This window comes from Galeopterus variegatus, unplaced genomic scaffold (assembly GCF_000696425.1).
Source record: "Galeopterus variegatus unplaced genomic scaffold, G_variegatus-3.0.2 Scaffold0, whole genome shotgun sequence".
NCBI lineage: Eukaryota > Metazoa > Chordata > Mammalia > Dermoptera > Cynocephalidae > Galeopterus > Galeopterus variegatus.
Genome location: NW_007726111.1, coordinates 852464 through 866110, shown reverse-complemented (window position 1 = coordinate 866110; position 13647 = coordinate 852464). Strand labels below are relative to the sequence as shown.

Genomic DNA, 13647 nt, shown 5'->3' with positions numbered 1-13647 from the left:
TTAATCTACTCAATGCCTCTGATCAGGTCTCCAGTACCCAAACACAGCTTTATCTGTGTTCCAGATCAAGTTTTACTGAGTAGTATTTCAAACCATTTCACACAAATTGAGTCAGATTACTCAACTAGAGTCAATAGACTATGGTGTGCAACTTAGTTAAAAAGATAAAATTACTGTAATCAATTTACTTTGCTGACAGATGACCTGGTCTGTACTGACTGATATCCATTCACATCATTAGACATTCAACATGCTTGGAAACTGGTGCCATTAAAGACAGTTTGTGTCTGAGAGGAATTAAAGGCTCACAATTGGGTTTCTTTGGTCAAATACCTGTAAGTTAGCTTTGTTGCTTTGGTAGTGAATGAGTGACTTCTCAACAAGTTTAAGCCAGAGATGAAGAAAAAGGCAAGTTTGACATTATTGAGCAAACTTAATTACTCTGCAGAGAAATTCAATTATAATTTGATATTAAATGCAAATTAATATTTACTGAAGGGAAATTCTATTATCTTATATTTTCTAAAGATATTTATAACCAGAAGTTGATACTCACAATTCATTGACTTTTACGGAACCCTGAGTCTCACTGGGATTCTTTTATTTGATTGAGAAACCTTCTCACCCGTAAAAGCAGATTTTAATGTATTGCTCAGAACCTGACACTGTTACACCTGATAACATAAGCATTTCACAATTTTGCTATAAACCTTTAAGTCTTTAAAGCACTTACTACACAGTTGCCATTCCCCTGTAGGTTAGTTAATGCAGTTTTTTTCTGTTTCTCACCAAGGGAAAATAAATGTTATTATACAAGGTTTCAGTGGAGCACTCATTCTGTTTTCCATTGATTTATGTCAGTTAACAACGTTAATGGAGACTAGGAATTTATTACCTTGGAATCTGACCCTAAGTAGCAAGTTTCAGATTTGTAACTGGTACTTTCAAAAATAGTATTACTATTAAAAAGAGTAGGGGGAAAATAAAATAATATGTCACAATAACAATGGAATTCATTCTGTAAATATGCCTGCAAAAAATTTGTTTCTAATCATAGAACTAGTAAAAATATATTGTTAAGTTTCTATGGAAATGTATCTGAGAATTCCTTGGGTCAATTTTGTTATTTTTCTGATGAAGTTCTTTTTTTCTTTTTTTCTTTCTCCTCGTATGGCAGAAGCACTGAACAAATTTTATTGCCAACATTTATTTGCTGAAGGCCTTTTACCCTATGGTAATTTTAACATTCAGATAATTTGCATTAACATAGTCTAGAGCCATTATTGAATGTCCTGGGAATTTCAGACATAGTTTGAGCAATACATCTTTACTCTAGAAAGCCACTGGCCAGAAAAGAGTTATGATTTAATTAGGAACATTGATTATTCACCTAATCATTAGCTTTTTCTTTGATTACATCTGTCAACTTTTCATTGAAAAGGAAATTTATTTTAAATTAATATGTCACAATTTGTCTAGAAAGATAACACGTTTTTAATGGTAAATATTCAAGCTTTTAGTCATTTATTAGAGGTTAACTGTACCTTGAAAGTGAATATAAAAACCGCCTTCAGTTCCTAGTTTACTTTCTTGGTTACACACAGTGTTCTGGGAGAAAATTTATAGCTGAAGTTAAAAAATTTACCTGTTCCAATAAACATGACGTCATACTGGCCGTCTTCTGCATCCACTCGGTCTACTACAATTTGTGTGAACTGATAATTTACATCTGTTTTGATCATTATGGGGCGGTTATTAATAGGAAACACTGGATTGTACATGGCTGGATGACTTCTTGCAAAGGTTATAACATCATCGGGAAGGTCCTTTGTAGAGTCAAAGCCACCAAATGTTTTACTGGGACACTATTAGAATAAAGAGAAGAAAATATTTTGATTAAAGTATAATGAAGGATTATAAATTATATAAAGACACACGGCCTGAATGGTCTAGGAACCTAAACTGAGATGATGTTTTAAAGTTAGGTAACTGATAAACTACAAATAATAATTAGTTATTATCAGTATTTACTTAAATTAGTAGAATATATATTAGTAGAGTATATATTCCCTAAACACATCTTAATTCTCAATGGGATTTAATTATGTCATCATTTCTTACCAAAAATAGCAAATGTATCTAATAAATTCAGGAGAAGTCTGATGCCTCCATTAATGGAATTACCATATATTTCATTTATGTGACAGATGAAGTATTTGACATAATGAATGGAATATGCTACAACTAAATGCAAATTATCATTACATTAGAGAAACTCAGAATAATTTTCTTGGATGCAATTAATATTTTACTATGGCATCATGTTAACATACAAATGCTCTTCTCATATGCAAAGACACTGCTTTGTTTCTAACATAAACCTGAAAAAATAATGATTTTAATAAACAAAATAATTCTAGGGTTAAAGAGCTGTGTTATTCAAAGTGTTTAGACACCCACATGACACAGAAACTGGCCAATCAGCATGGACATCATGACCAAGCAGAAGAGATGGTGGCCCTAGGTTCAGAAACGATGCCTCGTCGTGCACTGGCATAATGCTGCCTCTGGATATAAACACTCCGTACAAGGCAATAAAACAGAAATGAGAAAATTAGGATTTCACTGTGCTTCTTTTTGCTGTTTTCACTTAAGTAATACAAGTATTGGTAGAGTACAATATCTCCATTCTCTTGCTTTTTGTCTTACACTGAAGTAATTTCTGCCATTAAATGTAAGAGCTTGGGAGCTGAAATGTAATTGAGAGGTTCCTGATCTGACAAGAAGCTTAGAATGAGAAATCAATTGTCTTTGCCATTACCTTGAAAAAACTATTAATAATTCATGAGAAATGAAATAAATAAACCTGTTTTGAGATGGGAGGTGTATAATATATATATATATATATATGTATATGTACTCGTACATACATACACAGTAATACAATAATATAAGTTAAAGTCCTTTAAGGGGTTACTTTCTGTTTTTCTAAGATAATTGTAAAATTATTTATTTGATGTTATAGAAATATCAAATACTTACGTAAAAACTTGGGAGAAACAATAAAACATATTTTCATGACATTTATAATTATTTCCGTACTTCTGCGCTACTATGTAAAAATAGCAAAAATTTTGAAATGTGTAATTGAAAATTAAAGGAATTTATTTATTTTAGATTTTTATCTTATAATTTGTCTTATTCGCTTGCCTAACTGTTCTTTTATTTTGTATCTAATAGAACTCAGCTTATAGGCTTTTCTTTAAAAATAAAGTGCTGTTCTACTGATACACTATTCAAAGGTCATTTAATATGTTTTTCTCCAGTAGTGTTGACAGAATGACATATTCTCATTTGGCACCTTTTGGGATTAATAAACTCATCCGAGTGAATTTTATTCATGGAGTTAGGTGTCATCTCCTCCTGAGAGCTCTTACCTAACTCCTAGATTAAGCAATACTTCCTGCCTCCTGTCTCTAGCACTTGGTGCATATTGCTGACTTAATTTTCCGTGTTATAAGAACCATCTATGAATAGTGGGTGAGAATATAGTCTCTAGAACTAAAATTCCTTGTCTGAGTCCTGGCTTCATTACTTTACCTCTCTTTGCCTCTGAGTCCTCATCTGTGAAATGGGAATAATAATTGACTATTGAGTTTTATACACACACACACACACACACACACACACACACACACACATATACATATATATATGCGCACATACATATGTGTCCTTTAGAACAAGTTCTGGAATACAGTAATTTCTATGTTTGCTCTAATTGCTATTATTAATTACAAATACGTTGTACACATTCTGATTGAAAACTGAATTCATTTTTGTAGTTCCAAGTAGTAGCACAGTTATCTAGCACATAGAGGTAGTTCCATCAAGTTTGTTGAAGTAAATGAGTTAAATTTATATTTAGAACATACTGGCATTAATTAGCCATAGGAATATAAAACTGTCCTGTCCAACAACAAAATAAAAACAACTCACCATTAAGATTTGGAGTAAATATGTTGTGATTTTATAAAACCATTTAAGTTCTTATAATCAATAGATACTCTATTTTATTCATTTATTTTTCTGAAAGTCTATTTAGGTTTTTTGTTACAAGATTAATCTTCTAGAAGTAATATTTAAAAAATGTAAAATTTTTAGTTTTCTCATGAATTTAGCAATATAAAAAAACAAGAATATTGTGTCCTATATCTAATTAAATAATTTAGAAATATAATTTTATTAAATTTAACAGAATAAATAACACTGAAGTGAAATTAAAGTAATGGCTACATTTCAAATGCAAGTTTTTCATTATATAAAATTATTTCCATGAAGGTTTGTTAGGGTTAGAAAATGTTGCACTTGAGTGGATGGTTCCATATAGCTATTCTTTTTTTTTTTTTTTCCTTTTTGTCTTTTTTCGTGTCCGGCAACGGATCGCAACCCTCAGTGTCACGCCCATACCGGACGGGGACCGGCAACGGGATCACAACCCTCGCCGTTGCTCCCACACCTCGCTCAGCCAGTGAGCAGGAACCGGTCTGTATGTGGGATCCGAACCCTCGGCGGGAGTGCCACCGCGCTCCCAAGCGGCGCACTGTAGCAGTGCACCACCAGGCCGGCCCCCATATAGCTATTCTATTACCTCTGACATCATATTGATGACAACTTCATTCATTTTTTTAACATATCAATATGCTTATTTATTTATTTACACACACATATATATATATATATTCTTTTTGCTTTTTTCCCTCTCTTCTTTAAATTACAGATTCAAAGCTGGTTTTACTTTGAGTTCTGTCTAATATTTCTTTTTAGGTCTGAATGTGCCCAAGTTGGCTGGAGGGACGCGAGGTTGGCTGGGAGAGTAGGCAGTGTCTGTTAGAACGTCTAGGCACTGCTCCCTTCCGTTATATATTTTTTCTCCATCTTCTTCACCTACTTTAAGGGGTTTGTTCAATTTCCATAGGATGATAATGACCATTTTTATTTTTTTTCCAATGTAATGTGCAATTCTTGAGCCTTCACTACAATCAGAAAGAATAAGCACAAATGTATCCTATGTGCTCAAACCTGCATGAAGGCCATTTGCACTATATCCCTTCAAAACAAAACAAAAATAGATAAGGCCACCCATTCGGTTTCTATTTCTCAAAAGTTATTGGTATGAATACATGATAAACACTAACCTTAAACACTAACATTTGTAAAAAAAATTCATTAAATGTGAAATTCCTTGGAATCACAGAAAAACCTTGTCTTGCTTTCATTTATACTCTTGGAATCTTTGTTTTACATTATCTGGATTTAATCTGTTTGTAGCTGCATTATCTTTTTACTTTTATCAGAAATGTATTCATTCTTTATTTTAAATACCTAGGCCACTTACAGTTCCTGGCCGTGGATAGGGGACTCTTCCTTGAAAGGGCACCCACTGATAGTTGGGACCATCCCTGTGAGCATACGGACCGAGGAACACCCTTCTCACATCACTCATGCTGTACATACACACAGCTGATCCCTTGAAGATGTTACTAAAAAAGAGAGCAAGAATAAAAACCATTTTTCATCCTTGTACAATGGCAAGAGAACAGTTGATATTCAGTTCTTACATTTCGGAAATGAGCTATCAAAACTGAAATATAAATTTTTGGTAATCTTAAAGAGTGTTTGGATTTTTTTTAGTCATATGTTTTGTATCTTAATACGCAAGAGAACAAATTATGATTTATCAAAAATACAAGGCATGGATAAAAGTGTCTTTAACAATCATAGCACACCGTTCATATCAAACATAGACTATTAAACTTTGATAAGCAAACACATATATATGTTCTTCTATAAATGAATATTTAATTTTGATATCATCTGGAAATAAAAATGTAAACTGTGGTTAAGTCTCAAGCATCATTACTAAAAGCGAGAAATGTTTAAATAAACAAAAATGTTTAACAACTCATTTTATAAGCCAAAACTGTTGCAGAAAATGAAAGTCAATGTTGAATGATGTGTCATACTATATTGTCTTTAATTCTCAAACCACCAAAAGTATTACATCAAGTAACAGTTTGATTTTTGTGAAGGCATTTTAAATCATCTCTTACCAACACAGAAAACAGTTTTAACTTAGTAGCTATTACACCCCAGTCAAAGTGGAGAAATATAGCAATTATTTTTATCTTATTGCTAAACAAAACTGGAAGTTTGTCACTGATCTGCCACAATTTTCCATTTTATTTCAGTTAGATAAGTACTGCTTAATAAGTGTATTTATACAAAGATATTAAACAGTTGTGCACATTTAAAATATGGAATGCTTATCTTTTTGATTGAGAGATTATGGGAGAGCATATGTTCCCAAAGCATATGTTCCTTAGATTTTATTATTGTAAACTGCTGAATACAGACAATTCCTGGTAGATTGCAAGCTTCGTGAGGGATTGGACCATGCCCGGCGTTTTTTCTGCTACATCAGTGACATATGACATGACGCTTGACACACAGTCAACCTTAATAAATATTTATAGAATTTAATAATATTTTCCAAATAGAATAAATAGCAAATCAACACATGTTTGATAGATAACAGTTTTTAATGTTTATGTTATGTATCCCTTTTCCATTGTTATATATTTTTCTTATCTTAGATGAAATCAGTCTCCATTAAAAGACTTGATGAATGATTTATAGCCATCACTTACTTACGAATATACATCTCATTGAAGTAGAGAGGTGAGATTATCTTACCCCTAAACCAGTGACCTTCAAAGTGTGGTCTCTAGACCAACAACGTGGTCATCACCTGGGAACTTGTTAGAAATGCATATTCTTAGGTGCCACCCCTTTCCTACTGAATCAGAAATTCTGGGGATGGGGCCCAGCAATCTGAATTTTATCACGCTCTCTAGGTGATTTTGATGGACACTCACGTCTGAGAACCACTGTACTAAGCAGTGAGGAAACAGGAGAAATGGATTAATATTTGGTTAATTTGGGCCTTCCACATTCTTTACTTGCATTCTGTTTTTATACAAAAGGGGATAAATATTTAGGTATGGCTAATTGCATATAGTTTTAGTAATAAGAGTTTCTTAATTTTTATATGTTATTTTTAAGATTAAGTAGAAATGTCCAGACTATTAGAAACAGCTTTAATATTTACAGTATAAACAAGTATTGGACATTGCAGTTAATTTCTCTTCATGCTATCACGGTCACTTGAAGTACATTTTCCTAACTTTTGATTTTAAATTACTTTTTTGTTAAACATTTTATCCATATTCCAATGCATATTCTCAATTATGTGCATATAAATATGTATGTATTACTTTCAACAACCCCAGGTAATGTGGACATGATACGGAATGTAGTAGTTGGTACAATTGCTGCTTAATTGACAGCAACAGCCATGGGGAGAGTGAGGAATGGGGAATGGAGGAGAGTGAGGAAAGGGGAAAAGAGAAGAGAAGGAGAGAGACAGTGGGAGGGTAGAGTGAGAAGGGAAATAAGAGAGAGAGAGGAAAAGAAATGAGGGAAAGAGAGACAGTGAGGGATAAAGGGAGAGGAGGAAATGCAGTCCGAGTTTGACATTGTGTGTAAAAAGAACATAGGATTAAAGCCAGTGTTGATTTAATCCTTAGGATTTTTGTTGTTGCTGTTTTGTTTGTTTTTATTGTATCTTTTTATATGGTTATTTTAAAAGTCTGGATTACAAGGTGCCCAATAAAAAACTAAGTGGAATACCCCCACCAAAAAAAAAAAGGTAATTAGATTAAATAAAAGAGAATCTACTGACTTCAAAAACTTTAAAATTATATAACTGAAACGTCTTGAATTGTATTGATGATATTTAAAAGTACATAAAACTAATTTAATTTGTGAACAATTAACTTTCCCTAAACCTGTAAATTCCTACTTTAGTTCCAGAGCTTTGTAAAGGAAAATGTAGCAAATGTTCTGTATGTGGAGTAGATAGTAATGGGAAGGACCATAGCTGCTTGAAATGTTTTTTCTCCTCAGATTCATAAGTCAACCATCTGCTCAGAGAGGTGACTGTCAATGGAATTGCTGGTACCTAACAATATTTGGGCTTTTCCTTCATCTCATTCATTTAGCAATTGATGATAGAGATGGAGAGGTAAAGACAGAAAGAAAATCGTTTTAGTTAAATATACAAAACAGTCTAAATTGTTTTTCACCCTTAATTTATATATCCCTATAAACTCTTGTCAAAACTCATATGTCCGTTTGTATTATATTGTACATTTCATTCAAATGTGTAAAGTCAAAGCTATATATAGGCTATGACAAATTTTTCAAACTGTTTCACTATTCTATTTACAGTGATAACATTCTTTCTAAAATTTATTTTTAAAACAAACAAACAACTATTTAGGCCATAACTTATTTCAACCATCCAAGAATGCACAAGAACTCAAAGATTATATTTTCACAAATTATGGTTACTTGGAAATCACCTAAAGGACATAAAATTTCTATGATAATAAGATAGTAAAAAGTTATTTACCTGGAAGTTGTAAACACTCCATATACAATTGGATTTTTAGGATCTTTAGAATTCATTAGGAATACATCCTCTATTTGAAAAGAAAATTGGGGACAGTTACATTTTTTGTGGTTATAGCAGTATCTGAACAAATGTTCCCTGTATAGAAACACTAGCTACTTACGCAATTCATCAAAATGAGTGTCAATGCCACTTGGACCTGGCACTGAACAGATCAGACGAGCTTTGAGGAACGTTGTCCATTTGTTCACCAGACTTCTGTGCCCTCCAAAGTCATTCTGAAAGGAGAGAACATCAGCCTTGTGATGATGAAATGAAAATGATTATTTCAAGTATTTCTCTTTTCATCTTGAGACAGATACAAAATACAATTGCTCAGTTTTCAAAAGTCCCATAATAATTTTAAATGACCAAATCAGTAACTATTGCTCATTAATATACAGTTGGTCAAATCATTCACTCAGACTTTACTCAAGGAACTATTCACAATAAAAGTCTCTTAGCATTAAAAAGTCATTTTATGTCCATCAATGGATGAATAGATAAGGAAAATGTTGTATATATACACAATGAAATATTATTCAGCCTTAAAAGATAAAAAAATAATAATTAGGAGAAAGAAGGGATTTTTCTTTGGGATATATTTCACAGCATGGTGATTACAGTAAATGATAATGTACTGTACATTTCAAAATCTCTAACAGAGTAAATGTCCAATATTCTCACCACAAAATGCAAGTTCTCAAGGTGGTGAATATGTTAATTAGATTGACTTATTATTTTCATTGTATTCATAAATCATAATATCACTTGGTACCTCATACACGTATATAACTATAATTTGTCTATTTATAATTAAATATATATATTTATTTTTAAAAAAGAAATCCTGTCATTTGGGACAACATGGATGAACCTGGAGGAAATTATGATGTGAGATAAACCAGGCACAGAAAGATAAATACTGCATGATCTCACTCATTTGTGGAGTCTATAAACATTGAATTCATAGAATTAGAGAGGAGAATGGTGATTAAGAGGGGCTGGGGTCGAAAGGTGGGGGGTTGGGAAGGTGTTGGTCAAAGGATGCAGAACTTCATTTTACGGAAGGAATAAGTTGAAGAGATCTGTGTCACAGCATCTTGAGTATAGTTAAAAACAATGTATTGTGTTCTTGAGAATCTCTGAGAGTAGATTTTAAGTGTTGTCACCATAAAGAATAGTAAGTATGCAAGGTGAAGCATAAGTTAATTAGCTCAATTTAGCCATTCTACAATGTATACATATTTCAAAACATCGTATTGTGTATAATATAATTTTATTTGTCAATTAAAATAAATAAAACTTTTTAAAGTCACTTCATCTTTTCCATCTGTTACCATTCTGCAATGACCAGTTATTATTCTTGTGTTTGTTTTGTTTTCGCACGTCTCTCTCTCTTACCTGCTGTGTATTTCTTTAGATCGTCCTCATCTACATAGGCTGGTTCACAGCCAGGGCTTCGTATACCATTGGGACTCAATCAGTATTCACTGAATGAATGATAAATGCATGCCTAATAACCTATACTAAAAATACATCTCAAACAAAAGCATGCTAGCATCAAATATTTTATAAGCTTAAAGAGTTGAAGCAATTTATATTTTATAAATCACATGTTGAAAAAATATTTGTATAAACCTTAATAAAGGAAACTCATTCTAGAAAAAAAACATTTTGAAAATGTCTCTTCATTGCAAATAAAACTGAGTTTTAACCTAAGCATAGCAATAAATTCTATGATGGTATGTATTTATTTGCAACTATATCCTTTTAAAGTAATATTTATGGGCCTATGTTAAAGGAACATAGATGTCCCTTCAAAAATAAAACACTGATTTATGTTTTGTTTGAATGGTTTAATGCATTACAAAGATTTTTTTATAACTCTCGTAAGTAGTACTTTTAAATATGATCTGTATTTTGTGGAGAAAAGAGTCACATCTACTTCACATATCATTTGTATGTTTCCAGATAATTAAAACTTTAAACTTTCCAGTAATTGAATATACTAAAGAGAAGTAATAAAATCATGATTGGGATAGGAAAGAGATCAGAAAAAATGGATTTTTAAAACTTTTTGATTCTTTCTTAAAAAGAAAGAATTCAATTTTAAGCCAATTATCTCATCTGACATGATTTCTTTAGCTGAAAGATGCTTTGAGATATACTAACAGTTGACTATATTCACATCGCATTTATTATGTACTATGCACTGTGGAAGAGAAAAAATAGTACTGTTACCATGTCTTCACATTGATGATACTAATTAATCCATAAGTATTTATCGAGCAATTTTTGTTCTATATATCTAACACTATAATGCAATATTTTGTCTGACGTTATACCACACAATAAATGAAATACCTCGGACAGACAAAGCTTAGAGCTTCGAAATTATGTGTGTGTGTTTGTGTGTGTGTACATGGATGTGTACATAGGATGTTATAACCAATTTGTGAAAATGAGCTTTAATGTTTTTCTCCATCAAATTAATACTTCCCTTATTCCAACAACAAATATTCATTCAAAACTTACAAGTTGTAGGAAATTGTGCTAGGTATGAAAACACAAGAAAGTATTCTCCCAGGCAACATTAAAATATTTGATTTCTCTAGAATTTCAACCAAGATTACTTAATGTAATTATGAAAAATGCCAGTTTCCTCACAACATCTACCTGAATGTTTGACTATGAAGAGTTAATCAGCTATAATATATTTTCAATCACTTTTCACCATTTAAAAATTTGTTGTGATTGGTCAAGTTTTTAGCTATAGCTTTATTTGTACTTGTACATAGGTGAAAAATAAAAAGAAATGAAACTGTGACTGGACAATGACATCTCAGTTGTTTTTTATTTTTTATTTTTTTATTTTTTTCCTTTACCTCACCTTGCATATCTGACCTATTCTAGCGTGAGTGGCTTTTCCGGAGTGTTCTCCATCTATCGCATTTTCACGGAAGAAAAAATATACTTTGTCGTCTTCAGGATTGTCACTCTCTGGGATGAGGTGGGCACTTATGAACCTTGGATCTGAGAGACAAAGTATAGCATATTTATCAATTCACATAGTAAACACCATTCATCCATTTTTACTTTCTCTTAATTCTTACTTGATATATCCCCCAATCTTTCCTTAGTCTACTTTTTTAAGTACAAATGAATTGTTCTTTATGCATTCTATATTATATTACAGATCACCTTCTATCTGCAGAAAAATTAATTCCTTTTTGTTTGGAAGTTTAGAAGTAGGTGCAGAAATCCTCACCTGTAATGATATGTTGCAAATGCATTATTGAATATTAAAATGATTTTCAAGTTGTTAAGTACTATCAAATATTATTTACTGCGGTCACTGTTGTTATTCTTCCTTTCAAGCATAAAATAATTTACATCAAGCTCCTAATGGGTCTATTCCAGTTTCCAGCAAAGACTGAGTGGGAAGGGAAAGATGACAACTGTATAAAACAAAAGAACAAATCCTTTCCTGTTTTTCCCCATCTGACTAAATGGCAACATCATCCTACTAGGTACGCAGGCCAAAAGCTCTGGGGTCGCCCTTAAGTCCTCTCTTTTTCTCTTACTCCACAGTCTGTCTATCAGCTTATACCTATTCACCACCATTTCTCACCACATCCTCCACTAACACCCTCTCCCAGGCCACCATTACCTCCTGGATCATTAAAACAAGAGTCCTAACTAGTCTTCTTGTTTCTACCGTACCAACCTCCATCTCTCTGTCCACACGATAGCCAAAATGAGTCTCGATACATCACTTACTTCTCCACACCCTCCAATATCTTTCCGACGCACTCACAACAAAATATAAAATCCTTCCAATAACCAGAAGCCATTTATGATTTTGTCCCTGCTGTATCTCATGCCTTTTCTCTTATCTACTCTTTCTTCGCTTACTCTTAGCCAGCAATACCAACCCCCTTCCTGGTTCTCAAACATGTCAGGCTCCCTCAGTCCTGCCTCAGAGTTTACTCTCTGCTGTCATAGGTCCTCTACGCTAGATTCCTACATTTATTCTAAGCTAGATTACTACATTTATTCAAGTCTTTCTTCAAATATTAGATTATGAGAGAGACCTTTGTTGACTACCCTATCTAAAACACTGAAATCCTTACTCTTGGTAATTCCCTATTTCTTTTCATGCATTTTTTTCCTGCATTGATACAATACCTGATATGATCTCTCTCTCTTTCTCTCTCTCTCTCTCTCTCTCTCTCTCTCTCTCTCTCTCTCTCATCTCTCTCTATCTCTCCCCCCACCCCGTTAATCTATCTACGCTTCATTTGCTTATTATCTCTCTCCCTCCCCATCCCAATAGAACATAAGATCCATAACAGCAAGGATTTGGTGTATTTTGTTTGCCGCTGTGATCCTAGGGCTTAAAACATGGTGGGCAGTCCATGAATAATTGTGCAAGGAAAAAGAAAGGAAAACAAAAGAAAAAGAAAAAAAAGAGAGCCTATCTAGATTATGCATAATATATATCAGCAATGTTTAGAGTCTCACTTCCTAAAACATTTCTATAAATACTTTGGTTGATATGGCTGTGGCTCATACAAACTATATAAAAATATATGACGGCTTCATGGATTTAACATGTAATGTGCTCTGAAACTGAGTTCATCTCACTGAAAGCACTTAGGACATTGTGAATGTTTAAATTCTTACAATAATCTACCTTTACTCCCATGGTATATTACGTTATCAAGGTAACAATGAAATATACACACAAAGGTCAGCACCATTCTTAAGAGACCAAGAAAGAGATTAGAACCCTGAAACTAGCTTTATCCGAGTTATTTAGTCCTGATCTTTACACCTGTGACTAATCATCATTATCATGTGTTCTAGGCTTGTAACCTTTTAACGTTTGCTCTGGGACCATGCACTCAGTATACTTCACAGGCTATTTCACTATTTATTTCAGGAAAATTATACAGACTCTGAAAGTAATGTAAAACATATGAAATATTACCTATTCGTATTTAAAGTTCAGTGTGTCACACACACACACACACACACACACAAAAAAAAAAAAAACCGGGGGGGGG

General features: G+C 32.8%; 1 protein-coding gene across 1 annotated transcript in view; it reads right to left on the bottom strand.

Moving 5' to 3' along the window:
- The window catches only part of SEMA3A (sema domain, immunoglobulin domain (Ig), short basic domain, secreted, (semaphorin) 3A), a 209492-nt gene that overhangs the window by 34014 nt on the left and 161831 nt on the right, over positions 1–13647 (bottom strand). The window contains exons 7-11 of the mRNA XM_008568811.1: positions 11469–11611; positions 8700–8814; positions 8537–8606; positions 5399–5543; positions 1646–1865 (exon numbers count right to left, since the gene is read on the bottom strand). Coding sequence (XP_008567033.1) covers positions 1646–1865; positions 5399–5543; positions 8537–8606; positions 8700–8814; positions 11469–11611 — 693 coding nt within the window. The remainder of the gene's footprint in view (positions 1–1645; positions 1866–5398; positions 5544–8536; positions 8607–8699; positions 8815–11468; positions 11612–13647) is intronic.